Source organism: Trifolium pratense, linkage group LG4 (genome assembly GCF_020283565.1).
Source record: "Trifolium pratense cultivar HEN17-A07 linkage group LG4, ARS_RC_1.1, whole genome shotgun sequence".
In the NCBI taxonomy this organism is placed as follows: domain Eukaryota; kingdom Viridiplantae; phylum Streptophyta; class Magnoliopsida; order Fabales; family Fabaceae; genus Trifolium; species Trifolium pratense.
In genome coordinates, this window is record NC_060062.1 from 31,680,390 (window position 1) to 31,706,757 (window position 26,368).

The 26,368-nt window shown below is 34.1% G+C and overlaps 3 protein-coding genes and 1 pseudogene across 3 annotated transcripts; 2 read left to right on the forward strand and 2 right to left on the reverse strand.

The window, feature by feature from the left end:
- Positions 1–5,984: 5,984 nt before the first annotated feature.
- Positions 5,985–8,140, reverse strand: LOC123923492 (annotated as a pseudogene).
- A 243-nt stretch (positions 8,141–8,383) lies between these two features.
- On the forward strand, positions 8,384–9,733 carry LOC123923499. The gene has a single exon (XM_045976187.1). It carries the CDS (start codon positions 8,491–8,493, stop codon positions 9,448–9,450), a length of 960 nt encoding a protein of 319 aa, XP_045832143.1. The 5' UTR covers positions 8,384–8,490; the 3' UTR covers positions 9,451–9,733.
- A 2,022-nt stretch (positions 9,734–11,755) lies between these two features.
- Positions 11,756–14,302, reverse strand: LOC123923496 (GDSL esterase/lipase At2g30310-like). The gene is made up of 4 exons (XM_045976184.1): positions 13,946–14,302; positions 13,547–13,836; positions 12,714–12,975; positions 11,756–12,041 (listed from the first exon to the last, which is right to left on the reverse strand). Exons 1-4 carry the CDS (start codon positions 14,274–14,276, stop codon positions 11,824–11,826), a joined length of 1,101 nt encoding a protein of 366 aa, XP_045832140.1. The 5' UTR covers positions 14,277–14,302; the 3' UTR covers positions 11,756–11,823.
- Positions 14,303–22,175: 7,873 nt separating this feature from the next.
- LOC123923502 lies at positions 22,176–22,950 on the forward strand. The gene has a single exon (XM_045976190.1). The coding sequence runs from the start codon at positions 22,273–22,275 to the stop codon at positions 22,756–22,758; it is 486 nt and encodes a 161-aa protein (XP_045832146.1). The 5' UTR covers positions 22,176–22,272; the 3' UTR covers positions 22,759–22,950.
- Positions 22,951–26,368: the final 3,418 nt, after the last annotated feature.

Here is a 26,368-nt window from a genome sequence, read left to right on the forward strand (position 1 = left end):
GTCAACATGGTGATGGTCGATTGAAATGGGTTAATTTGGGGAAATGGTGAAATGAGATGAAATGAGGGATTTGGAGTGGAATTAGGAGTGGGTGATATGGGTGTAATGTGAATGTGAATGAAATGGATGATTGGAGGTGATTGGAAGTGAAATTGAAGGAGTTTGGAGAGTGAAAATGGGTTGTTAATGGAGTTTTCCGTGTGGGAGACCGTGTGAATTGATGATGGGACGGATGGAGTGGTTGAGAAGATGAAGAAATTCAAATTTGACACGCTTTCCTGTGTAACCACGCCGCGCGTGACCCCTGCTACGCCGCGCGTAGTACCAATTGTAACGGTCAAGAACTTCTTTCAAACAGGCCACGCCGCGCGTAATCACCATCACGCGGCGCGTAGTCAACTAGTCAGAGACTCCATATTTCTCCAGTCTTCACGCAGCGCGTGATATACCCCTACGCCGCGCGTGATGCCTTCTGAAAACTTCCTCCTCTGTGATGAAGGAGCACGCCGCGCGTGATTGTACTGCGCCCCCGGCGTAGTAGACTCTGTTTTGCCCTGTTCTGCTTTCGTCTTTGCTTCTGCTACACACCGACCTACATACTTCAAAAGAAAACACATGAAAACATTAAAAACCGTTGGGTTGCCTCCCAACCAGCGCTTGTTTAACGTCCCGATGCTTGACGTTCCATGCCCCTAAGGGTCACGGAGAAGAAGCGCCACCATGTGGCAAGTAGTGTGCATTCCAAGGTAACTTAAGCGCATGTTTAACAATATGATCATAAACCTGGATTTTAAAACATTGGGGGTCACCATCATCACACTCCATCTTATCAAAAACATTGAACGTGACCTGCTGATCATCAGTCCTTAGCATGAGTTCCCCCATCTCCACATCGATTAGGGCACGGCTAGTTGCTAAAAAGGGTCTACCAAGCAGCAAAGGTTCCCACTCTCTAGTTTCTTCTATGTCTAAGACCACAAAATCCGCGGGAAACACAAACCCAGCTACCTTAACCAACACATCGTGGAGAATACCTTCCGGATGCACAACCGATCTATCCGCCAAAGAGAGACTCATCTTTGTCGGCTTTGCTACCGCTCCCGGTATCTTCTTCATCATTGATAACGGCATCAGGTTAATGCTAGCACCCAAATCACACAAAGCTTTTTCAATAGTGAGATTTCCAATAGAACAAGGAATTGTAAAGCTCCCCGGATCTTTCTTTTTCTGAGGTAGCTTCCTTTGGATGAGGGCGCTGCACCCCTCCGTCATACTTACCATTTCATCATCCAATGGTTTTCTTTTCCTTGTGAGCAGCTCCTTCAAAAACTTTGCATAACTCGGCATTTGCTCCAAAGCCTCAACTAAAGGTATAGCCATCTCAAGCTTGTTCAACACTTTCATGAACTTCTTGAACTCCTTCTCCCGCTCAAGATTCTTCACTTTCTTTCTCCTAGGAAAAGGCATCCTAGCATATGGCGATTCGTCAACTCCCTTACCTTTCTCAACCTTCTTACTCTCTTTTTCTTTTATCTCCCTCTGTTTTTCAACTTCTTCTTTCTCATCCTCACTAATCTCAACTTCCTTGGTCATAGTTTCCTTTTCTACTTCTCCCTCATATCTCTCATTTTCAACCACAACTTCTTGCTTATTTTCAACTTCTCCCTCAATGACCTTCTTTTTCAAGGGTTTCTCCACAGCTGGCCTTTCCGGAATCTCCCTACTCCTCAACGTGATTCCATTACAAGTTTCGTTTTTCGGATTATCATGAGTGTTTCCACCGAAACCTCCTTGGTTTTGCAACATAGAAAACTGCCTTGACAGCTGCCCCATTTGCACCTCAAGATTCTTGATAGAAGCTTCATGATTCTTGTTAGAGGTTGCTTGACTCGATTTCATCGCTTCAAAGTTGCTTTGAGTCATGAGCATGAACTGATTTAGAGTCTCTTCCATCCTTGATGGAGGCCTTTGCTGCTGTTGCGGTGCACCTTGACTTTGCATACCGTTCCCCCATCCGGACCCGTTGTTATTGTTGTTGTACGGCTTCCGAAAATTGGCCAAGTAGCGAGCCTCCTCTGAACCCTCCGGGAAGCATCCGCCATTTGGGTGATCCTGCAAACAAAAATCACAGCGCACATTGTCAATTTTACCTATTGGAGAAGTTTGGACTTGCGGATTGGACAGCAGCTTCATCATTGCTTCCATTTGGCTAGTCATGAGCTTTTGCTGCGCCAATAGAGCTGTTTGAGTATCCAATTCCAACACTCCGCCTTTCTTTTTGGCTCCTCTATCATTAGTAGCTCTATACTCGTTTTGAGCCATGCTTTCCACCAATTCTCTTGCTTCAGCTTCATCACGGTTCTTCAACGAACCACCGGCTGATGCATCAAGTATCATTCGCGTTTGAGCCCTCAAACCTTGGGTAAACATTTGCATCTGATTGTGGCCATCGAAACCGTGATTCGGACACCTTTTAAGGCAGACTTTGAACCTCTCCCAAGCATCATACAACGTTTCACCATCCGCTTGTTCGAAGTTGCTAATTTCAGCCCTTCTTTCTAGAAACTTATGAATAGGAAAGTAACGATCTAAGAACTTCCGCTCCAGCTGTCTCCAAGTCTCAATCGTTCCGGCGGGTATCGTGTCTAACCAATCTTTAGCACGGCCGGTGAGAGAATGCTTGAATAACCTCAGTCTTTTGTCCGATTCGCTCACCCCCGGTGGATCGGTATAGTCGCATGCTTCATAGAAGTGAGACAAGTGTAAATTCGGACATTGAGCTTCCGAACCTGAATACGGATTCTCTTTTAAAGCGGAAAGGACCGTGTTCTTGATGTCGAATGAAACAGGATTCGCCGGCTGAAAGCCTTGGTTTGCCAACGCGTCATTGTCTCTCCTTCCATAATCACCAAGGGTACGCCTTGGCGGTTGAGGAACCGGTGGAACCTGTTCTTCCTCCATTGTTGCTGAATTCTGTCCTTGACAGTCCGGTGTATCCCTTAGCAAAGCTGTTCCCCTTAAAGCTTGGGCTTCCCTTGTTGCCTTTCGAATTGCGCGAGCTGTCTTTTCAATCTCTGGATCAAAGTGCAACTCTTGAGGACCTGTTCTCCGCATGCACAATGAAACACACAAGTAGAACGCTCCGGGAGAAAAATGTAAAACAGAAAATAATAAAGAAACACAGAAAATATGAACACTATTGCCTAGTTGAATCAATCACAATCCCTGGCAACGGCGCCAAAAACTTGATGATAAATTTCGCAAGTGTACGAAAATCACGTAGTAATAAAATATCGATCCACAGGGATTGTGTGATCAAACTAGTCGAACGGTGTTCATAGACATTATACAAAAAATACACATGAATTGGGGGTATGTTGAGTAATGAATTGCTAGAAAATGTGCTTGATAATATGAAAAAGTGAGGTAGAATCATCAGAATCATCTAGGCTATAGCTAACCGCATGCAACCTACAATGTATAAGAACTACTCAAGTATTCACAACTAGATCGACAAAATAGTGAATCGCAATCTCTTGTCAAAATCCACTCTATTCGTTGTCGATACTCCCCCGATCTCTCGGGCGGAAGCTACCTACAACGAATGATATTAACGCACGTCAATCGTTTGCTACACTCTATGCCTCAATCTCTCGACCGGAGACACTCGAGCGCTCAATTCAATTCAGTTCAGACATTAAATCAATACTCTCGCACGTGACTTAACTCAAAATCATTACAACACTAATGAAGGATTGTAAAGCATTAGAAACAGACTTGAATTGAATGAATACTATAAAGAGAGTATGATCTTACACAATTGCAGGTTACATTCAGATGAACTACATCCTAAACTACCTAGATTCTACCTCCGAGGGAGTTTAGCTCCTCATCGTTCTTCGTACGCTTCCTCGCTTCATCGCCACGGCTTGTGAATCCATGATCTGATGCGCTTGGAGCTCTCCGCTGGAGTGTGAATCACGATCTTCAAGTTCCAAGATCAGAATGTAGTCCAATTTCGCAGAATTTTCCAACCCCAAAACAGAATTATGCAGAAAATATATATACAGAACGCAACCACGCCGCGCGCCAGATCCATCACGCCGCGCGTGGTTGCAAATCCATCAACTGCGCCGCGCGTGGTAACAGAATCACGCGGCGCGTGATCAAGTCAGAGGCAATCTTCATCTTCAATCAAGACTTCACGCCGCGCGTGGTCAAGTATCACGCGGCGCGTAGTCAAGTCAGAGAGCAATCCAGTTCCTGCACCAAGCTTCACGCCGCGCGTGGTCAAGTATCACGCCGCGCGTGATCAGAGTGAAAATCCTTGCTCCCTGTGAGCTCCATCACGCGGCGCGTGATGGGCTACGCCCCCAGCGTAGTGAAAATCATTCAAATCCTGCAGTTTTTCCTGTTTTCTTGCAAAACAAGTAATCAAGCTAATGGTTAGATTTCTCTCATATTTATTGCTAAAAACCTACTAAAATGTATCTAATGTTGCTAAAATAGGCATGGAATAGAGAGTGTGACGATTTGTCATCAATGAACAATCTAAGTCATGTTATGTGCGGACTTGAAACCTTTTGGGACGATAGGTTCTGTAAAAACACAGAGCAATACTTTGAACTCTATTGTAGAAGCTCTTGGAATAAGGTGATAGATATTTTGAAGATGGATATGAATGGGTCGGTGGCGCACAATTCTGAATCTGATTCAATGAAAGACAAGCTCAATTTATTCAATAACAAGTTTAGGGAGATTTGTGGAATTCAATCTACATGGTGTGTTTATAATGAGCAAACTAAGGAAACAAATAATAATTTTGATTGAAAGCATTTTGTTGCCAACATATGAAAACTTCATTTGTTTGTTTCATAATATTGTTGGTACAAATGCAGATGAGTATATCGACTATGGAATTTCTGACATTCAATATCAACTCAATATGTTTCTGTTAGAGGAAGTTGATTTTGATAAAGGATTGATGAAAACCAATTAGTTAGTTAGTTAGCGTTTGAGATAGTTACTACATGATAAAATATATAAATAAAACACTTGAAAGTTGGACGTTGTACATCAGTTTCCAATCAGTACAGATTTTCTTAATGTGTATGTTATATAGGCAAAATACATGTATAGGTCTTTAAGTTTTATGTTTGTATCAGATAGGTCCTTTAAGTTTTTTAAGTATAAAATAGGTACTTTAAGATAGACTATGGTTTCCTTTATCTCTAAGTTTCCCCTTCCTCTAATTTCAAAGACTTTAGCTGTAGCAGAAATACGAATTGAGCCATTTCCAATGCAATACAAATTTTCATAATGAGTATATTATATATTATAATAAAGCTTCAAACTCTTGTTACCTTTCTTGTAACATTTACATTTTCTGTCTCATGTAAACTTTGATGACCTTAACAACTTAACTCCAGCCGTAAATATAAGGAAAATGTCAAACTATAAAGAATAAATACAATTTAATCTTCATGAGTAATACAGTTAGACATCAACATCTAATCTGCACTGAGGTTACGGCCACAAAACTCAGTAACATGATAGCAAAGCAACACATGAAATGAGACTATATGCATTTGATTTTTCATTCATCACTTTACCGAAGTAAAAGGAATACACTGAGGTTACGCAGCCCTGCTTCCGATGCAATGGATCTGGAGCTCGTAAGTATCATCTTTCTCTTCAATTTCATGATCACACTTTATACTGGCATGCAGTACAAAGGCCCCCAGGCAGGATAAAAATACAACAGTTTTTATGATTTTTTATCAGTAAACAAAACTGATATGCCGGGCATGAACATTAATCCCGTACAACGTGTTTGCGATGATAAAAATGTTCCAGTTCAAAACCAATTTTGTGAGTCTTCTTTCCTTTTCTTTCAACTAGCTCTTAATTCGTAAAAGTGAAGTAAAAATAAAAGGAGAAAATTAGACGAAACCATAGTTAGATGCTTGGAAATTGAGATATAGTTTATGAAGATACAATAACTCTATTAGTACAGTTTATTAAGCTAACAGAATCAACATCAATATCCTGTAACAGAAACAAATGATTGAGTTGAGCTTGAATGTCAGACATTCTATACTCGTCAGCATTTTTACCAAGAACGTTCTCAAACCTCGCAATGAAGTTTTCATAATCCGGCAACAACATTTTTTCCACATAAATTATTATTTGTTTCTTAAGCTGTTCATCAAAAACACACCATGTAGACTGAATTCCACACATCTCCTTAAACTTTTGATTGAACAGATTGAGCTTGTCTTTCATTGAATTTGCGTCAGAATTTGACGCTGCTGACTGATTTATATCGATTTTCAAAATATCTACAACATTACTCCATGAGCTTTTACAATAGAGTTCCAAGTATCGCCTTGTGTTTTTAAAGAACCTATCATCCCAAAAGTTTTCCAATTTGTACTTAATCATACTTATATTATTCAGCATGAAAAAATACCGCAAAGCGGAGTCCTCATAAGTTTGTGACTTAGCTTCCAAATTTCTCTCAAACATCTCCATTATGAGCTCTATCTGCGAATCGAATAAAGATGTTCCCTCTCCATTAGCAACAACCAACGGGTAGTCTCGTAAAATGTGCTCCAGTTTCTGTCTTGACCAGAAAGCCAAAACGATGTAGCCTGTAGCCTCGCAGATCATTGGATGAACCCCACCGTCAACCCAACAATCTAACTCTGCATCCGGCGTAAGAAAGATCAGATTCCCAAATTCCATGAAAATATCTCTACTTCACCCAATCTATTCTTAGTTTTTATTGCTTCATTCACTAAGGAATCAGTAAACAATGCTTCAAATTCGGGAATGAGATCACAAAGTGTCTCAAACATGTCAACGGTTTTAAACAAACGCCATGCAGAAGGACTTTGATTCATAAACGAATCAGCAAAGTCCAACAGTTGTATCGTTGCTCCACGACAAATCTCCGAAAAACAAAGATCAGATGACATAAAGGATTCCGAGAAGACACGATCATAGAGGCGACGTTCACAGGGAAATAATATTCTAAGAGCAACCTTGGAAGCTTTAATCCATCTTCCAATCATGTAATCCTGAAATCCCATCTTTCTCAATCCTAATAATTTATTTATTAATAAATCTTTCAACCATTCTTTACGCAAACTAATGTACAAGTCAGAGCACTCTTTCTCAAACCCAGCATCCACCATCAGTTTAACCGTTTCACGAAGATTATTGATTGTTTCATCCGGAATTGCATCAAGTATGAAGTTATGATCAGTAACCACCAACTTATAGTTACCTTTCACCTTCTCCAAAAGCATCTTGGCAATAATAGAGTTGTTCTGCATAAGCTCTTTCATACAAGTCAGGAACTGTTGCAACAATAGTTCCAAACTTGTATGAAAGTGTTCTGAATCAACTTGAACGACTACTTGTTGTTCTTCAAGACTAAGACACGGAGTTTCATGTTGAACATTTACCGAAGAGAAAGAAGAACGAAGAATAATAAGACAATAGCTATAACAAACTCCAACAATAGCTAACAAAAAATTAATCTTCATGAGTTGTACAATTAAACATCCTAGATAAAAGTACATCAGATCCACTTCAAATCCACACCGAATTTGCCTCGATAAACTGAGTGACATGAAAGCGAAGGCAGCACATGAAATCAGACTATATGCATCTGGTTTTCCATTCATAATTTTATCAGAGAAAAAGGAATAGACAGAAGTGATAGTCAATACCAAAAATGCTGAATGAGCTTTGAATCGAAGACTTGTTGAGTGTTGCCATGTACTTGCAAACAAAATCAATAGACAAATAATGAAACTGAAAACAGTGTAAAGAATAATTTTCAACAAATTCCAATTTCCAAAAGATGGTTGAAGGAAGAGCTTAGAGCATAACAAACAAGTCCAACAACAGCTGAAGCAAACCCAACAAATTTCCATCCTTTTGTATTCATCATCCATCTCCGAATATGGATCAGTATGAGTGTCATGTTTGGATTAAAAATCGATATTGGATCTGAAAATATCTTTTCTATTTCAGATGGAATTTCTATCAAAGGACCAAAAAGTCTTGAAACTATTTCCTGCCACAAGTTTTTGACTTTAGTGTTAATCAGTTCGACTGTCCAAATCTAACTCGTAGTCTACATAACACTCACACGACACGACACTGACACATCAAACCAATAATAATTTATGAAAAGTGACACCAGTTACTTTCGTATTGGATACCTGACTCTCCTATCAGAAGTGTCGGTGTTATAGAGTTTACAAAAGGAAAAACATTTTTCTTTTGTCAACAACGTGTCTTGACCACAGATTAAAATAGATCTTTCTCTTTATAAAAAGCAACAATAATTTCCACTGATTTTACAAGGTTCCTTTCCATCTCAAACAAACTAAGAAGAACATATTAGTCTTTTAACTTTTAAGCCAAATAGAAATTAACACACTACTACCCTATACCCTTTGGAAATTAAGTACCATGCCCATAAGAATTCCCAATAGACTAATACAGAAAAAGCTATGGAGAATATTAGGATTTTTTTCAAGTATCATTGGACTCATTTCTTATGCAATAAGCTCTTCTTTCAATCAACTTTTTGGAAATTGGAACTTCATCAAAATCATTATCTACACAGTGGTAAGTTTCAGTATCACTAGCATGATGTTATTTTTGGAAAAATGGAAACTTTCAAGGAGATTCTTGCTAAAAGCTCATTTAGGTGTTCTTGTTTTGTTACTCGCATCATTTTACAGTTTTGTATCCGATTATAAAACTTTGAATCAAAAACCAGACTTATTGAGTCTTATTTCTTGTTCATCTTTTGCTTTAATGTGTTTTTGTTTATCAAGACAAATTGATCTTGGTTTTGAATCTGATCTTCTTAATTTCTTCCTTGGAATGCTTACTATTCATTTGATGAAAATCAATTTGATGTTATCTATAATTGCTGCAATCTTCTGTTATTCTCTTATGGTTCTTCGTTCGAAATTAGATTCTCGACACGAAATTGGAACATTAAGAGTAGAAGATGATGTAGCTATAGAAATTGATGCTGTAGATAGAAACAAAAATGAGTTCCAATCTTTAAGAAGAAGAATGAATAATAATGATGGTTATAATTGGAAAAGATATGAAGAAAAATTTGCAAAAGGAAGTGAAAATCAGAGAAGTTACTATAAATGTGTGGGGTCTAATTGTGTTGTGAAGAAAAGAGTTGAAAGAAATATTGATGGTGAAATTATTGAGACACTATATAAAGGTACACATAATCATTGCATGCCTACTGAGTCTACAATGAAGAAGAATTCATCATCTGAATATCTTTATTCACTTTTGCCTTTAGAAACTGGCTCTATTGATTTTCCAGATCAATCATTTGGTAGTGAACAATTGGATTCTGATGAAGAACTTTCAAATTTCTCAGTAGTATCAGTATGAAATGTTGAGAAGGAAGTTGTTTGTAGTAGCTATTTGAATCTAGAGTTTGGGGCATAGTAAATTACAAATCCAATTGGACCAATTGGATGGTTATTTTCCTTTAAGAAAAAACTTATGTCAAATTTTTTATATAATAATTAGAGGTAAGGAAAATTGTGTAGATTAAATTATGGCCAGTTCCCTCGGCCGGTGTTGGAGTGTTTGGATTTCCTCAGATTTCTTGCATCTTTGCAGCAAAAACGACATTCCATCCCATTGTAATACAATTCAGATTTGGGCTTAACTTGACCGTAAATATTGCCTTCGCTTATAAACATTACTCCAGGTCAAATTCAATGATGACAGCGAAAAGTATAGCTGGTGGCCCGACGAATTTTGAAGATCCTCTGATACCATCATTAAAGTATAACCTTGAGTCGGCCTGATTTTGTTCGAAAGGGCTGGTGCGTAGATAATCCGTGTTGACGATAGCATCGTTTGTCGTGCCAACGGGTCGCTAGTCTTGGTGTTTCTCATGCTGGTGCTCATACCGGTTAATTGACCATCCCTCGATCTAGCTTTTGATTGGGTCTGAGTTGCATTCAACAAGATGTGATTTGTCAAGAGATTGATAAAGGTCTCATATTGCCTCTACTTCATTCTCAATATTCGTATCATTTCATGATTTCAGACGGTTTGCTTGAAAAAGCCGTCATTGCTTGCTTCTAACTACAGGGAGTAGCAGTATGTGGACCGTTTCCTTGTTGACGTATGGTCGGTTCATTCGCCTAGAATTTTTATGACTTATATTTTCCTTTGGGATTAACTAGAAGTTGGTATGTTCATGTTTCATTGTCCTCGGACTTATTGGGTTAGGTCTATGTCCCCTGGTTATTGTATATACTTTTTCCTGCTTTATCCCCTGATGTTTAGATGCTCTTCACTTTATCAAAAAAAAAATTCAGATTTGGGCTTAACTTGACCGTAAATATTTCCTTCAATTATAAACATTTCTCCAGGTTTTGTCAATGATGGCAGCAAAAACCGTATAGCATGTGACCCAACGAATTTTGAAGATCCTCTGATCCCATCTTAAAATTGGGATTTCCTATAATTCTTCAGATCATCTCACATCCGTTGTGGACTATTAATAACAAACTCCAAAAGCTGACTGTCACCACAATCGGATTAATCTTGCCTTTATCGAAGATAACCTTGTTTCGAGCTTTCCAAGTCTTCCACAAAAGAATGTTTAACCTCTTTATGTTGTTCTTGGGATGAATTTTGGAACTTGATGTAATCGGTTTCTGTTTTTTAATTATATATACTTTTCATCTAACTTCTGAGTTGTTAGGGCTCGTTTGGCCTAAATTTTTTTAGAGCTTATGCAAATAGCTTATGTAATTTTTATATATTATTATATGTTTGTCAAGGTAGTTTATGATAAAATAGCTTATAAAAGGATTTAATTAATATGCACTGACGGTGTAAAATAGTTTTACACTATCAGTCAATACTTCACCCCACTTTCTTGATATGACATGGTAAAATGATGGTTGTTTATTGGACGATCGTGTAAAACTATTTTACACTGTCGGTGCATATCAATTAAACTCCTTATAAAATTACAATTTTCACTAGTGTGAATTTATAAAATTGCATAAAACATAATTTATATTGCATAAGCTGTTTGCGTAAACTCTAAAAAAAACTGGGTCAAACGGGACCCTAGGTCAATGCTTAATGCTTTCCATAACCAATAGTCATTGAATCAAGGCTTTTTCTAACATAAACAAGTGGTTCATGTGGTGCACCATGCACAAGTCTCGAATAACATTATAACGAATACGAATTTTACAAAATCGATCGTTGGATTGAAAGATTATATCATATAGATCATTCGTATAAATTTTTAGAAAAATTGAAAATCATTTGATATGTTATTAAGATCAATCAAAATTAACGGTTTATGAGTTTTATTAAATACCGTTAATTTTGATGGGTCTCAATAACATATCAAATAATTTTCAATTTTTCTAAAAATCTCTATGGATGATCTATATAATATAATCTTTCAATCCAACGGTCGATTTTCTAAAATTTGTATTCATTATAATGTTATTCGAGACTAGTGCATGGTGCACCTCGTTCATGTTAGACTTGGCCTTGAATCAAACCTAAATATTGTTTGGGCATCTCTTTAAAAATGTACTACTCTGATTCAATTATACGCAAAAAGTGCATGTAGTTTTCGCAATTGCTACCGCATCACATTGATTCATTCGTTTTATAAGAGTGGCATTATTTTTACTACAAATGAACGAGTAGTACATAGACTCCCAAATGATCTCATATTCTTTGTACTATATACAATGAAGTACAAATTTCTCAACTTCAATCAAATATATTATAATCTCTTTGAAATTGGAACTTAGGCAGGACTTCCAATTCTAAGTACTTAGCAATATATTTGTAGGTTGCTTGAGTTGGATGTACGCTATCCCAAAATACATATTTTGAGGCATCATTACAAACTGGTGTGAGTTCATTACACAATGGAGTTACTTCAAATAAGCCAGTTCCGCAACATCCTTTGCTTGTTTCCACGAAACCTATATATAATAGAAAGTTAAAAGAATACAAAATAAATACTGGAAACAAATATAAGACCAAAAAAAATAATACTAGAAACAAATAGGAGTTGTTAACTTTTAAAATTCTTCTTCCTTTTATCAATTAAAATATTGGTGCTTAAAATTATCTTTTTACTTTCTTTAACTTCAAGATGATTTAGTGTCAAATCCTCTAATAGTAATTCGCTTGAATTGTTGTGTGCGTGAGCATAAGTCGGTTAATAAAGATATTGTATTTTATATGTAAAGGTCGGAGTTCGAACCAAGAATCTCTCGCTTATTCACTTCAAGATGTGAATTTTTAGTCATTATACTACTTTACCAAAAAAAAATGCTTGAATTTGACTTCTTTAAGTTTTTTTTTTCACCATCAATATTTGGCCCACTGTACAGCTTAATTTGGTTAGGGGTGCAGTTGCAGGGGAACGAACCGTGGTTCTCCCTAACAAGTCCAACGTCAATCACCACTGGACCAACTAACGATAGTCGTTTCAAAATAAAAGAAATTCTATATTTTCAATTTTTTTTCCTTTACAAATTTTAAATTCTTTTTTTTTTCAAGGAGAAAATATTAGTTCTACTGGATAATATTAAAAACCACCAAGATAACACATAGTCCATGAATAAAAAATATTCATAAATATTGCTCACCATATTTTTGAGGATGATAGATAAGGCCAATCAAAGGGTCATATATATTTGTATATATAATTCTGCTTCCTTGAAGAACTGCTTGTAATTTAAGTAATCTCCGAGCCAATTTTTGGTTATAAATCTTAGCTTCTAAATTCTCATCCTCCACACATTTCCGATCCTTTAAATTTACAAACTTAGCTGTTATTTGAACAGGTATGCAACCAATAGATGGAAGCCCAGCCACAGCAAATTTTCTGCATCCAAGGTCATATAGTTCCTACAATTTATTAAGAAAAATATTTTAAATTATAGACAAAAATTCAAAGAAAATTTATAAGTAATAATTATAGTAATAATTGTAAAAATAATGAATAATTATAATTACTTTTTTATAATAAGTAATTATAATTACTATTTATTTTTATAAATTAATTAATATATATACACCGTTAGAAAAAAAAATTATAGGTACATCTAATCACGTCTCACAACGGTGATATTTAAATATATTAAAAATGACACATAGATTTAATATATTTTTTTTTTTGTTACATAGATTTAATATATATGATTGATATGAACATCCGTATAATTTTTTTAAAATATATAATTTTTTTTATCAAGTAATTAATTTGGTGGTTAAAAATTACACCCTTCTAGTGAATAAATGGGATGATCAGGGATAGAACCTCGACTCCCTGTATATATAATGCAATATCCTTACCAACTGAGCTAAGCTTACGAGACGAACGTCCGTATAAAATTATTTACGCGTACTATTCGTGGATATTCGATTCACTAAACTCTTTTTTAATCAATGATATCCAAAAAAAAATAAACAAGCTTACCTCAATGAAAATTTGGAGTTTACTTTGAATATAATCTTGGTATCCACTAATGTTGAACTCCAACCTTCTAGTTGGAATATCATAAAAATTGAAAAGGAAGTCATTAGTTCCAGCACTAATAATCACCAAAGCATTTCCAAGTCTATTTTTAGCTTCTTTTTCCCCTACAATGCTTTTAACCTTTGTCACATAATTTTTGAGATATTCAATTTGTTTGGAAATTGATATAGCACCTGATAAAGCTATCGTCAAATCATCAAAACCTGATCCTCCAGATGCAAAGCTAACACCTGTCAGAAAAGAAGTGTGTACATCAATTTTTGTTGATCTAGTCGTTTCTTATATATACATAGGACCGGAAGTAATAATATTTAGTTATCGACGAAAGGAAACTATCACCTGTTAGAAGCTCTTCATTTGAAAGGTTTGGGTCCAAGAAAGGAGGGACAGTATCTTTGAGATTCATTGTAGATGCAAGAAAATCAATAGCCAATTTTCCATTAGAAAATCTACCTGTAGGTACATGATTAGGAAAATCCCTACCATATGGTAAATGATTTCCTTTGGCCAATGTTTTGATGTAGTTATTGTTTCCTGTGTCTACGGTTGAGTCACCAAAGACTAAAATGGATGAGAATTTTGATCTCAATTTCAAGTCATTGCTTGCAGTAACAACATTGATAATGGTGCAAACTTGCATTAAAATGATAAAGGGGATTGCATAAGCCATTACTTGAAGTTTTTCATATATATGGTAATTGTGACAAGGCTTTAATCTAGCTAACTATATATAGTGGAGTGGAGTCTTCATTTCTTGAAATTAAAGGTATTGGATTGTTTGGTTTTTCAACTTAATGAAATTCATTTTATAAACATATATAAGTACATCTTGTAATCGATGTGGGACTCTTAACACACCACTTCACGTTCAACACTATTAGGCTTGATGCGCGGATATAAATGATGGATGGTCCGATCAGAAACCTAATAGCATGTAACCTTGCAAATCTTGGAAGACTCTCTTACCTTTTTAGAAGTGTGGAAGTTGGTCTAACTCAAACCTATAAAATCAGTTTGGAAGGTAATAATTATCTCCATTTTATGAACTCATGTTCAGATAATCTCGCAACCAATATGAAACTTTTAACAATTGATTTTTTTATGTAATTTTAGGGAATAAATTATCAAATACGAAGAAAAATATCTTATGATTCAAAATTTTATGTCGAGATTTTCTTTTTTTACACATGTTGTGAAATTATTTAAAAGTTTGTTTAAGTGACTAAATTGTCGAACCCTACAATTTGAAAGGCTAAGGATGAGTCACACTCATGTATAGTCCATAGTACGACGTAGTATAAGCTACGTGTTAATTTATATTTTACCCAAATTTTTAAATTGCAAGAGAACTACACTCAAGTAATTAATCAAATTGTAAGTAAGAAAGATTGCAAGACAATCATTTTAGGTAAGCGAAAATAACATGTATGGATTTTGATTTCATGAAAAACAAGGGGACTGGACGGACAACTTTTATTATACCCTGTTTAATTTGAAATTGGTTATGAGACTGGACAAATTAGATAGCAAGGGACAAGATAAAAATAAGATTTTTTGTCCCTCACTGAACCACGGGACAACTTTTTGTCCACAGTGCAACTATAGAAAATACGAAAATACCCATTTTATTTTCGAATATAAAAATATTATCGTCCAATATCTTTCCGGTATAATTTTATTGTTTTACAAATCAAACGCACCATAAGTGTTTACAAGGAAATGGCGGAAACTTTAATTTTTTTTGGCTAAGAAATGGTAAAAACTTGATAGGCTTGGAAAAAAAGTATTGAATAGTTTATAAGTTAGCTTAAAATAACAAATGAGTTTGTAAAAAACATTATAAGTTAACATATATTGAATAAAATAACTGATTGAAATTATAATATTTGATAAAATTAACGAATTTTTAATACAGTTGTATGATATTATCAAAAGCAAAACAAATGCTATTAAAAAAAAAAAGAGTAACAAAAAAGGATCTCATGATTCAGAGTCTATAATTCAAAAAATGAAAAAAAATGATTCAGAGTCTATAATTCAAAAAATGAAAAAGAAAAAAAAAAAAAAACAAAAAAACAAATTTGAATTTTAAAATCTAATCACAATAGTAAGAATTAAAGAAATATTTTTCGAGGAGTTTAGAAGAAATGTACAGAAAAAAAAAGCTCACAATTTCTTGCTTAGCCATTTTGCAAACATTCAAAACTAAAATTTTGTAATGAGCCCAAAGAGGGAGTTAAAAGTTACTTCTCCTTACCCCTGGCACCCACACCCAAACAAACTTATTGAATTACCAAAAAAGTCATCGTTGTCTTATTTATACACAAAAGTTGGAACAAAACATAATTTAGTGCCTAGTACTTGAAAGTGTAATGTGGATGCGAGTTTCAATCGTTCTATTAAAAAAACTATTTACGAGTTTATGAAGGAGAGGCTTTGGGATGCTTCAAGCATTATTTTACTAGTTGGAACAAAACATTTAGTGCCTAGTACTCTGAGGTACATTTATGGTTGCAATTACTGTAATGAAGTCAATTAGTGAGGGTATTCTAGAAGCTTGTGAGTCAGCAAAACAGAGGAAGGGACTACAGAATATGCATGAAAGCAATACCGTTAGCAATATCGCAAATATGATTGGGCCACACAAAGGACTGAGGTCACACAAGCCCAATTGCATGCTGAAGGACTTTGTGAAAAAAGGATCAGCTATATAATTTGTATTAGGGATATTTTTGTTGGTTATGTGAATTGTGAAGTTTGTTACTCTGTCTCTAAACTCTCTATTTTTACATCTTGTATCTTCCACTCACTATAGAGTTGGATTTGTTTCCAGAAATTCAATACAATTTCCCTTATCTTTATCTTTCAATATTACACACTTGTTTCAATTACTGGTTGGATGTAGCCAATTTTACAAGTTCATGAAGGAGAGGCTTTGTGACGCAGTACGGAAGCGTGAAGGAAAAGCAAAGCGCTAATCCTATAATAAAACACAGGTTCGCAAGCGACAAACCTGTTAGATAAGGCTCCGGAATTCACCAGAAAGAGTAACTAATCTAGAATCCACTAGACTTCCGGAATCCACCAAAAGGAGTAATTTGGAATCCACCAAACTTGATAGAAATCTCTGTATTTTTATTGAATCAAAAGGTTGTCTTCGAAGCTACAATAATTTAGTTTAAATAGGAGTGAAAAATAAAATTAACAAATCTTCTAAAAGATTGTAAAAATAAAAACAACAAACCTAGCTAAATAAAAATTATAAATATACCTAAAATATAAAAATAACTAATCTAGGTGAAATATAAAAATAAGAAATCTACCTAAAATATAATAAAACTAAATCTAGCTAAAATAATAAATTACTAAAGAAACCCTCCTGCACTTTGGGATGCTTCAGACATTATTTTGGGTTCAAAATGTGGATATGCATAATGTTACTTGCGAAACCGGCTGCAAAATCCTCGTGGTTCCAACTTTGTTGATAACTGTTGGAAACTCTGAATTTAGTGATATTGTTATTAGTATTACAAGTATTTAGTCTTAAATTAAAAGTTTGAGGTTAAATTTAGTGATATTGTTACATATGTGTAGAGAATTTTAACCTTTTGAAAAAAACTGACTTTCAAATTTTAATTAATTAAATGTAACAAACAACTGTTACCGTAGGCCAAGTGCACGCTAATTAAGGGCATGTTTCATTCCATTTTCAAAAATTGTTTTTTATTTTTAAAAATTAAAAACTATAAAACTTGATTGATAATATAATTTTACAAAAGTCTTTTCCAAAACTGTTTTCTGTTTATCAAATTTTTTAAACTAAAAAAGTAAAACAGGAAACACTTTTATAAAACACATTTTAAAAACTAAAAACCAAAATTATTTCAAACAGGTAATTATTTTTTTTTTTTTCCTTTTTCAAAATTTAGCTACTACTTCGAATTTTTTTTAACCAAACTTCGACTTTTTGATGAAAGCGAAAATTTTCCAATTTAAGAGTCGACATTCATTTTATAAAAATAAAAAATATGTAAAAAAAGTATTTATGTTTCGGTTATCCAAATGTAAAAAATCCAAAATTTAGTATTTTTAAAATTGCTTAAATAAATTTTTTTTCCTCATATTTATTGTGAAAATATGGAAAACAAAATTGAGATTTATGTTCCCGAGAGCATAACTTAATTGATAGAAACATTGCATCTAATATGCAGAGATCGAACATCGAATTCTATGACACTCACTTATTCACTTTAAAAATATAAAATTTTAGCCACTAAAAAAAATGGAATATATGAAGTTCGAGTGTGAAAAGTATTCCAAGGATGCGAAGTAGATTTTTTAAAGGGAAAATCTCGATGATCTGTGTGAAATTAATAATGGGCTAACATATGGGAGTAGTTAGAGAAGGTTTAACTTTGCTCTTTAGGATTTTCATGTTGTACTCATGTCTTCAAGAATTCAGTCTTAGAGTTGTGTATGGAGTACACGGTTATAAAATTGAGCAAATTAAAGTTAGAAAGTCATATTCTTGTCAACTTTGAAAGATAGAAAAAAAGAAAGTGCGGTGGAAATAAAATAAGTTTGCAATGTGCGTCAAAGACACAAAAAGTCCATCATAGGTACTAGATCTGAAATGCAACAATCATTGAAATGTGTGGAAGATCACAAATACGTTTACAAATTTACAATGGTTGATGAGTCTACAATTGTTCAAGATATTTTTGGGCACCTCCAAAATGTGTGAAATTGTTTAACACTTTATTTCTGTAATGAAAAAGAGGATAATTTCACTTGGGTTATAGAGATGTGTCTTAATCTTTTGAAGTGTAAAGACAACATACTGAAGATTGTTGTCACTGATTTGGAGGAATGTTGTTTTCGAAGTCTTTACAACATCTACTGCCTTAGACGGTCAGTATCATACTTACAAAAATGTGAGAGTTAGATGTAAGTTTTGGCATGCAAATTCAAAGCTGTCAAATCTAAACGCCATACATAATTGAGATTCTTGTTAAGCGATGGTTTAAAGTCCTAGCATGGTTTCTCCGGAAACGGAGGGCCTATTTGGCTAGGGATCGGTCTTGACAAGGGTCTTGATTCTTGGTACGGTGTCGCTTGGTTTTTCTCTTCACGATGGGGGAAGAAGATGATCACGGTTGGAAAACTGTCAAAGGACGAAACAGGAAACAATCAATATAGATTTGATATAGCAAAAACAAGGAATTTCAGCAAGGAAAATATCAAATCTTTTACGACATTTTTTTTCACAGATTTCCCGGACAGCTTTGGGGCGAAGTCTTTTCTCAACAATTTCCATAACTATGGGGATATTATGGAGGTGGTTATACCAGCAAAGAGAGACAAGGGTGGTAGAAGATTCGGCTTTGCGCGATTTGATCGGGTGACTGATCCTCATAAGTTAGAACTCGAGTTGGATATCTTAATTATCGGAAGTGCCAAAATTTCTGTAAATCTATCTTGTTTTCACCTCCCAGAAGGGAGCAAACGCGGTGATTTCAAGAGTGGCGAGAGGGTGGGGTATCGTAAAAATCAACAAGATCATTATTTCAGACCAAGATCCTTATTAAGAAGAAGTAGACAACACCAATCTACTCATTAACATCCTGTTTCTACGGAGGAGGATGATACCTATGCTCAGGAAGTGCGAACGGGGGGTGTAAAGAAACAAGGTGGAGCTCAAAAGGGTGTGGTTTTATCATATAAGGCAGAGTAGGAAGATTTGCAGAGATTCAACAAGTCATTCATAGGAGTAGCAGTGAAACTGACGTATAATATCCAAAACGCTTTCCATTCGCAAGGGTATTTCGGTGTCAAGGTTACCCTGCTTGGTTCAAATTTGGCGCTGTTAGAAGGCTAGGAGGAGGGTGAGGTGCAAGATTGTTGAGAGACGCTAACGAATTGATGGATCAATGGTTTAGTGAGATACGCCCTAGGAATCCTAATATATTATTTAGAGGAGATTGTGTTAATGTTTTTCAATTAGTGGACCAAATTATGTATATATCATGGTCTTGGTTTATTTGTCGTTCAGGGAGCAATGCTAATGTAGCTTTTTCGAACTAGTGTAATAATCCTTTAGGACGTTTCCTTTGTTTATAACGATTTTGAATTGTATGGTTTGACTGCCCCTTGTACTCCTTATAATTCAATTTTGGCTTATAAAAAAAAAAGCTGTCAAATCTAAGGATGCCAACACAAATAGAAAACAAATCGGCTTCCGTGGCTGAGATTTTTATGCAGGGGTAGAGTCAGCTCAGCACTTGTTCTTTTCTTGTAGCACTTTTGGTGCCTTTTGGTATCTTGTCAGCTCTTGGATTGGATCTTCATTGGTGACTGCTCAGGCTCCATCAGATCATTTTGTTCAGTTTACTGCTTCAGCAGGTGGTCTTCGTGCTGGACGTTCCTTCATGCAACTCATATGGTTTGCTTGTGTGTGGGTTGTGTTGACCGAAAGAAACTACAAATTATTCAAAGCTCGGCAAACTCATTACTTCATATGTTGGACAAGATCAAGACTTTTTCTTACAGGTGGTTGAAAGCGACGAGTAGTACTTTAACTTTGAACTACCATATTTGGTGGTCTAGTCCTATCATTTGCTTGGGTCTTGTATAATTTTTTTTTGTTCTTGTATTTTGTCTCTATTGTAACCTTACTCAGTCTCTTTTGGCACGTCTTGTGTTGAAAAAAAATTTGTTTAATATATATATAAAATCATTTTGGTTTGTTAAAAAAAAAAATTAAAAAATAGAACCATATATAGGAAGTTGTCAATTATGTCTTGTTAGGGTTCCGAATAGAACCACAAAATCTTACTTCTACATGTTTTTGAATATGAATGAGAAAACACAAGCTATACAACACAAATCATGGCGTGGATCCAATATATAAATAACTATAAATTATAGACGATTTTTCACCCCGGCCGTCTAAAATGTGGCATTTTATCGGAAACAAGTTCCTGATAATGTATTTCGACAAATTTGAACATATAATGAATGAGAGATGAACCATCACCTAAAATACAAGAATGGAAGGGTCCATTCAACCATTTGAGGATTTTGAAGGAGCCCATATAGTTATTGTTTACTAACTTTGGATACCATGAGATGGACATTTTACCAAACACATTTTAGGGGCCCTCCCATATTAATATGATTGGGAATTGTTTTCCAATATGCTCTTGTCACTATTCAATGATCTTGATAAACCATACCAGAAAAGTTGTGGATTGATGAACTTGATATTTTTAAGTATTCATTGTTTTTTAGAGTCTTAAATGAAATTAGTTAGAATCGTATAATCAAAAAGCGATTATATCATGTGATGTTTTAGATTGGTCTTAATCATGATGATTTTTGAATTGTTGATAACAGAGTATTACATTTTGACTTTTCTTTACTAAAATAAATGTATCTCAAATTTTTTGACACTTGACTAATGATTCCAAATTCATGATTCATGAATGCTATTCCTACTTGGTTTTTTCGTCCATTGTGGATAACGCTTTTGACTAGTGACAAAGTTAGGGTAAAAAGCACATTAAATACATGCGTATTTCAATTTTCCACAACAAAACACATAGTAAGTTGAAGGAATGGATAAGGATCTAAGGAAACCAACATGCCAATGTTCATTTTCAATAAGTAATTAAACAGCATAAAGTGCATATTTGATATAAAAAAAAAATTTATAAGCAATTTCTTTTAATTATTATTATATTAGTACGAAGTTTCCACGTATGGATTATGTCCCCTCACAATCGAATTTTTTTCATACACATAAATCAGAAATAGAAATCTTGACTACATGATTAAGTTGACCAAAATCCTTATCACTTAAACTAATTTATTATTGTTGCTAAATTTATTGTATTATTAAAAGAAGTATAAGGGGATATTCAAAACGTTACGATATAAAGTTGAATCCAAAACTAGACCCACATTTAGTCTGAATCCGCATATTTGATATCACTAACTTAATAAGTTATGAGTTTGACAAAATTGCACTAAATCGTGGTAACTTTGCCACGGTAATTTTATACAACTTACTTTGGTACCGTTAAATATACACGGAGCTAGTGTAACTTTGAATGGCGTAATATAATCCTTTAGATTGTTTTCAACGCATTTAAAGTGATCTATTCTGAATTGTAAGGGTTGAGTACCCCTTATACTCCTTATAATTCATTTTTTTGCTTATCAAAAAAAAAAACGAAGCTAGTATAACTTTTGTAATATTACTATATTAATTAAAGTAATTTTGTCGAACTCAATGTAATTATAAAGAAGTACGTAGTACATAATTTAATTTCTATAAGCAACACATGGCGGCGTGTGATGAATGACAGAATGAAGCAACCCCACCACCATAACATGTGAATGTGACCATGAGAAGCCAAGACAAAAAATTGAAAATCACTCTTTCTAATGGGTATTTTCGTCAATTTAAATCCCCTCACAATTATTATTAAAAATTCCACATTGGCATTATTATTATGTGTGTACATACGGTACTTCTCTACCATATAATATATACACATTATATAAACACACACAACTCATCATCCAACTCATTCCACATTTTATAAATAACACATCAAAATTCATAGCATTGAATCAAAGGGTGGCTCCAACCAAACACAATAATGGGTAATAGCTTAAGGTGTTGTTTGGCTTGTGTTCTTCCATGTGGAGCACTAGACTTGATTCGTATAGTTCATTTAAATGGCTATGTAGAAGAGATTACACGTCCAATTTCAGCTGGAGAAGTTCTAAAAGCCAATCCAAATCATGTTCTAAGCAAACCAAGCTCCGAAGGAGTTGTTCGCCGGATTCTAATCCTTTTACCGGACACTGAGCTCAAGAGAGGAAGCATATACTTCTTGATCCCATCAACTTCATTACCAGAGAAAAAACGGCGGGTAAGAAGAAACATAGCCGAAAAAGATCTTCAAACCAAAAAAGTGTTCTCTTCTGATCAGAAGAGTATGAAGTGTGATGATGATAATAAATCATCGTCGCAGAAATATTGTGAATCTAAGGAGATGAAAGTCTCGAGGCGAGATCGCCGGCATAGCCGGAGTGGCGTGTGGCAACCTCATTTGGAAAGCATCGTGGAAGATTTGTCTTAGTTTTGTGTTTCAAAATCTTGCCGGAATTTGGCATGATGGAGGGGAATGGGAACCAAAAATGGTTCACTACTTGAATTATTATAGCAAAATGACCTCTTTTCAATTTTTTCTTATATATGTAATTAATAATATTATAAATTTTGTGGATAAAAATATTACCTTGCTTTCTTGTTTGATCTTTTTATTTTTGTGTTTGGCTTTGGATTTATGAATTCTTATATGCTTGGTTCATATAGAAATTTAAGAAAAAAAGAAAAGAAAATAATCGAGAGTGGTGAATTCAAGAGTTCAAGTTTATATTTATTTCTTATTTCTTATATAAGAGTTAAAAAAAGTATATATTGCCTTTTCTGTTTATGTGATGAAGATTATATTTTCTTCTAATGTAATGTTTTTACACAATCTAATGTAAAATTTAAGAAACGTTTTGTTTTGTTTTTTGTGATTAATAAATATTATTTGGACCCCAAACAGTAAACATAATATGCTGGCACCCAATTAATGACCCAAATGTTAGATCCATATTCCAATGATTAATTTGAGTTTCAATTTTGGATATTTAATTGGAACATGTATGTTAGGCACACATGTTCCCCCAAGGAATCTATTAGCTCAATAAATAAAGTTAAAACACTTAGCTATACATAGATTCATATCATAATGTCTTCGAAATACTTGTTAAAAATTTTAAATTTAAATTTCTTTTATTATTATATATTTAAAAAGAAAATGGCCTAAATTGTATATTTAACAATTAAAAGTTTAATTTTTTACTTTTTTTAATATATATTTTTTTTTAATTCTTTAACCTATGCTCCAAATCCTTCAAAAGACCCTTTATAATATTATTTCAATTACTAACCAAGTTTGTTGGGTCCCAAAAATGAAATAAATTTGCCACTTTTAGGTGATGAACAGTTGTAATATTTGTCATAAATTAACTTGGTCCAATATAACAGAAAAAAGAACATTATAATGGTTCGTTCGTATCAAAAGTCGATGTAAAGCTAAAAATTAAAAGTATAGATTATATCCTAAATCCTAAATAATTAATTAAGGCTAAAAATTAAAAGTATAGATTATGTGATTTATGTCCTAACTCCTAATTAAGGCAATTGTACGTCTAGGCCTTTTATTCATTTTAAAATTTTCAGTCAATCCAACAACCTCGGTTAGTAGAATTTAGTTAGTCACTACTATATATTAACCAATTTTTTTAGAGAAATGCTAACATAATTTCTTGGCGAAAAAAAAGTGTATTATTAACAACTATTTTAATGTTTAGATGTCAAAACATTTCATTATATACCAAAAAAATATAACATATAATGAAGTAGGTAGTGGAATTTGTTATTTATAAAGATTTTTGGAGACACGAAAAGGATTAACCGTATAATTTGTTGTTACTTGTCTTACATATATATTATAAATTTTAACGTAAAATAGAAATACTTGAGTTCGATTTAGGATGGAAAAAATCGGATAAACAATTACAAGTTTTTTTTTTTATAATTTAGAATTCCTTTAGAAAAAAAAAGCATACAACCAAGTGTTGAGCATGCACGTTACTATACGCACGAGGAAGAAAATGGATCCAGATTTTTTGTTGTACCAGTTTCGCGCAGTTATACTCAATAGGCAATCTCTCGACTCCCTATTTATAATAAGATTGCTTCAATTTAAGCGATATTAATTTGACAGTTTATCACAATTTTTGATCTCATTCATTCGCTTTTTATAGGATGATCTACAATATGTGTGTCGTTGTATGTGTGTGAAATCCAATCCCGAAAAAAATAACTTTTAAAACACTGGTGGACATTCACTACAAGAAAATTATCACTTTGCGACAGTTCAATTTCGACGATTGAAGATAACCGTCGCAATGTGCTTTTTTTAATGATGTTTGCAACGGTTTATGCGATAGTTTAGACAACCGTCGTAGTGTTTTGTGTCTAAAACTCAGGCCGGTCCAGAGTTTTTGGGGGCCATATGCAAATATAAAAAGTGACCCTTTAATAAATAAAAATGCAATTTTTTTAAAAAATATTATCCTTAATTTAAATTACAAATAGCATAAAAAAATAATCATCAATGCAATTAAAGTAAAGAGTCATAGTTTTTGTCTTAAAAAAAAAAGACTCATAGTTTAATCAATAATAATAAAATATTTTCTAACTACTTAAAACGAGTCATTTTTCTCTATCAAACAAAATAAAACGAGTCATTTTTGGAATATTTTTTGAAGGAAATTCGTCAATTAAGTAATGTATTAAATTTTACACTCCCTAATTTATTAACACTACAACACCATAAAAGAGATTATGGGCCTAACAATTGGACTTTTGTAGTTTGTTGTATAATATATTAATTTTAACACCCTAAATTTACTAATACTACTACACTTAAAAAAATTGAGGCCTTTATTTTTAGGAGGCCCGATGCACAACACATGTTACACATGTGTCTGGGCCGGGCCTGCTAAAACCGGGAAAAATTTCACATTAGCGCCTAATGAAAATTGAATCCTTTACTACCAAAAACAAAATTGAATCCCAAAAAAAAAATAAAAAATTGAACCCTCAGACAAAAGAAGCAAAACCACAATTCTAAAACGCAAAACACTTCTGAAACGCAAAAACCCTTTTCCTTCACAGCATCGCCATTTTCCTTCGTCGTTGGTCCGTCATAGCGTTCCGGAAATATCAAGCACTATGAAGTTCCTGCAACTAAAAATCCCTAACTAGGTTTCAAATCCATAACTCCCAAATTCAAACCCGTAAGTCGTTCATCTATCATTCCAATCCCTATAATCCTCAAAAATCTTACAAATCTCAAGTGTTATTTTATATTTCTAGATGTTATTTTGCTTGTTTTCATCTCATTTGTTCTTCGTCGTTCTTCACATATCTTGTGTGGTGACTCATTTGTTCTCTGTCCGCCTATCTGTGACTCGTCATCTTTCTATGTGCTTCGAGTCTCTCTGGTTGGTAGGAATCTAAAAAACCCTATTCCTCTTTTTGTTTCCTTAATTTTGCCCTTAAATATATCTAAGTTGAAATATTATTTCGAGGATTGAGGTTAACGATATTAGAGAAGTAAAGCCTTTTGAAAAAATATTCTGTTGATATTTGATTTTAATGTTTCTCTATGTTCTATTTATTGAGGTGAATGATTTATGGAAGTAAATTAAGTCATATTTTTGTTTATGGATTGGTTCATATTTTTAATAATAGTATTTATATAATTGTGCATTTTAATTTTCTTACTATTGTATGTATATTTAAATTAATTATTTATTGTTTAAATTGCTATCTAATAAGCCATCAAAATGAAGAAAAAATATTTTAAATTGTTTTTTTTTTAAAAAAACACATTTGCGACGGTTTTATAATCGTCGCAGCTCCTGCTACTAATTTCAGTGTTAGACGCGAAATGCATATAAGGGCGGTTTAGAACTGTCACACAATCACATGCGACCGTTGTAACAACAGTTTTTGGAACCCTCACAAAGTGTTGTTGCGACACCGAAATCATCGACCGTTCACAAACCGTCGCAAATGTCAAATAGCGACGGTCTCAACCTCACAAACTGTAATTTTGACTGTCG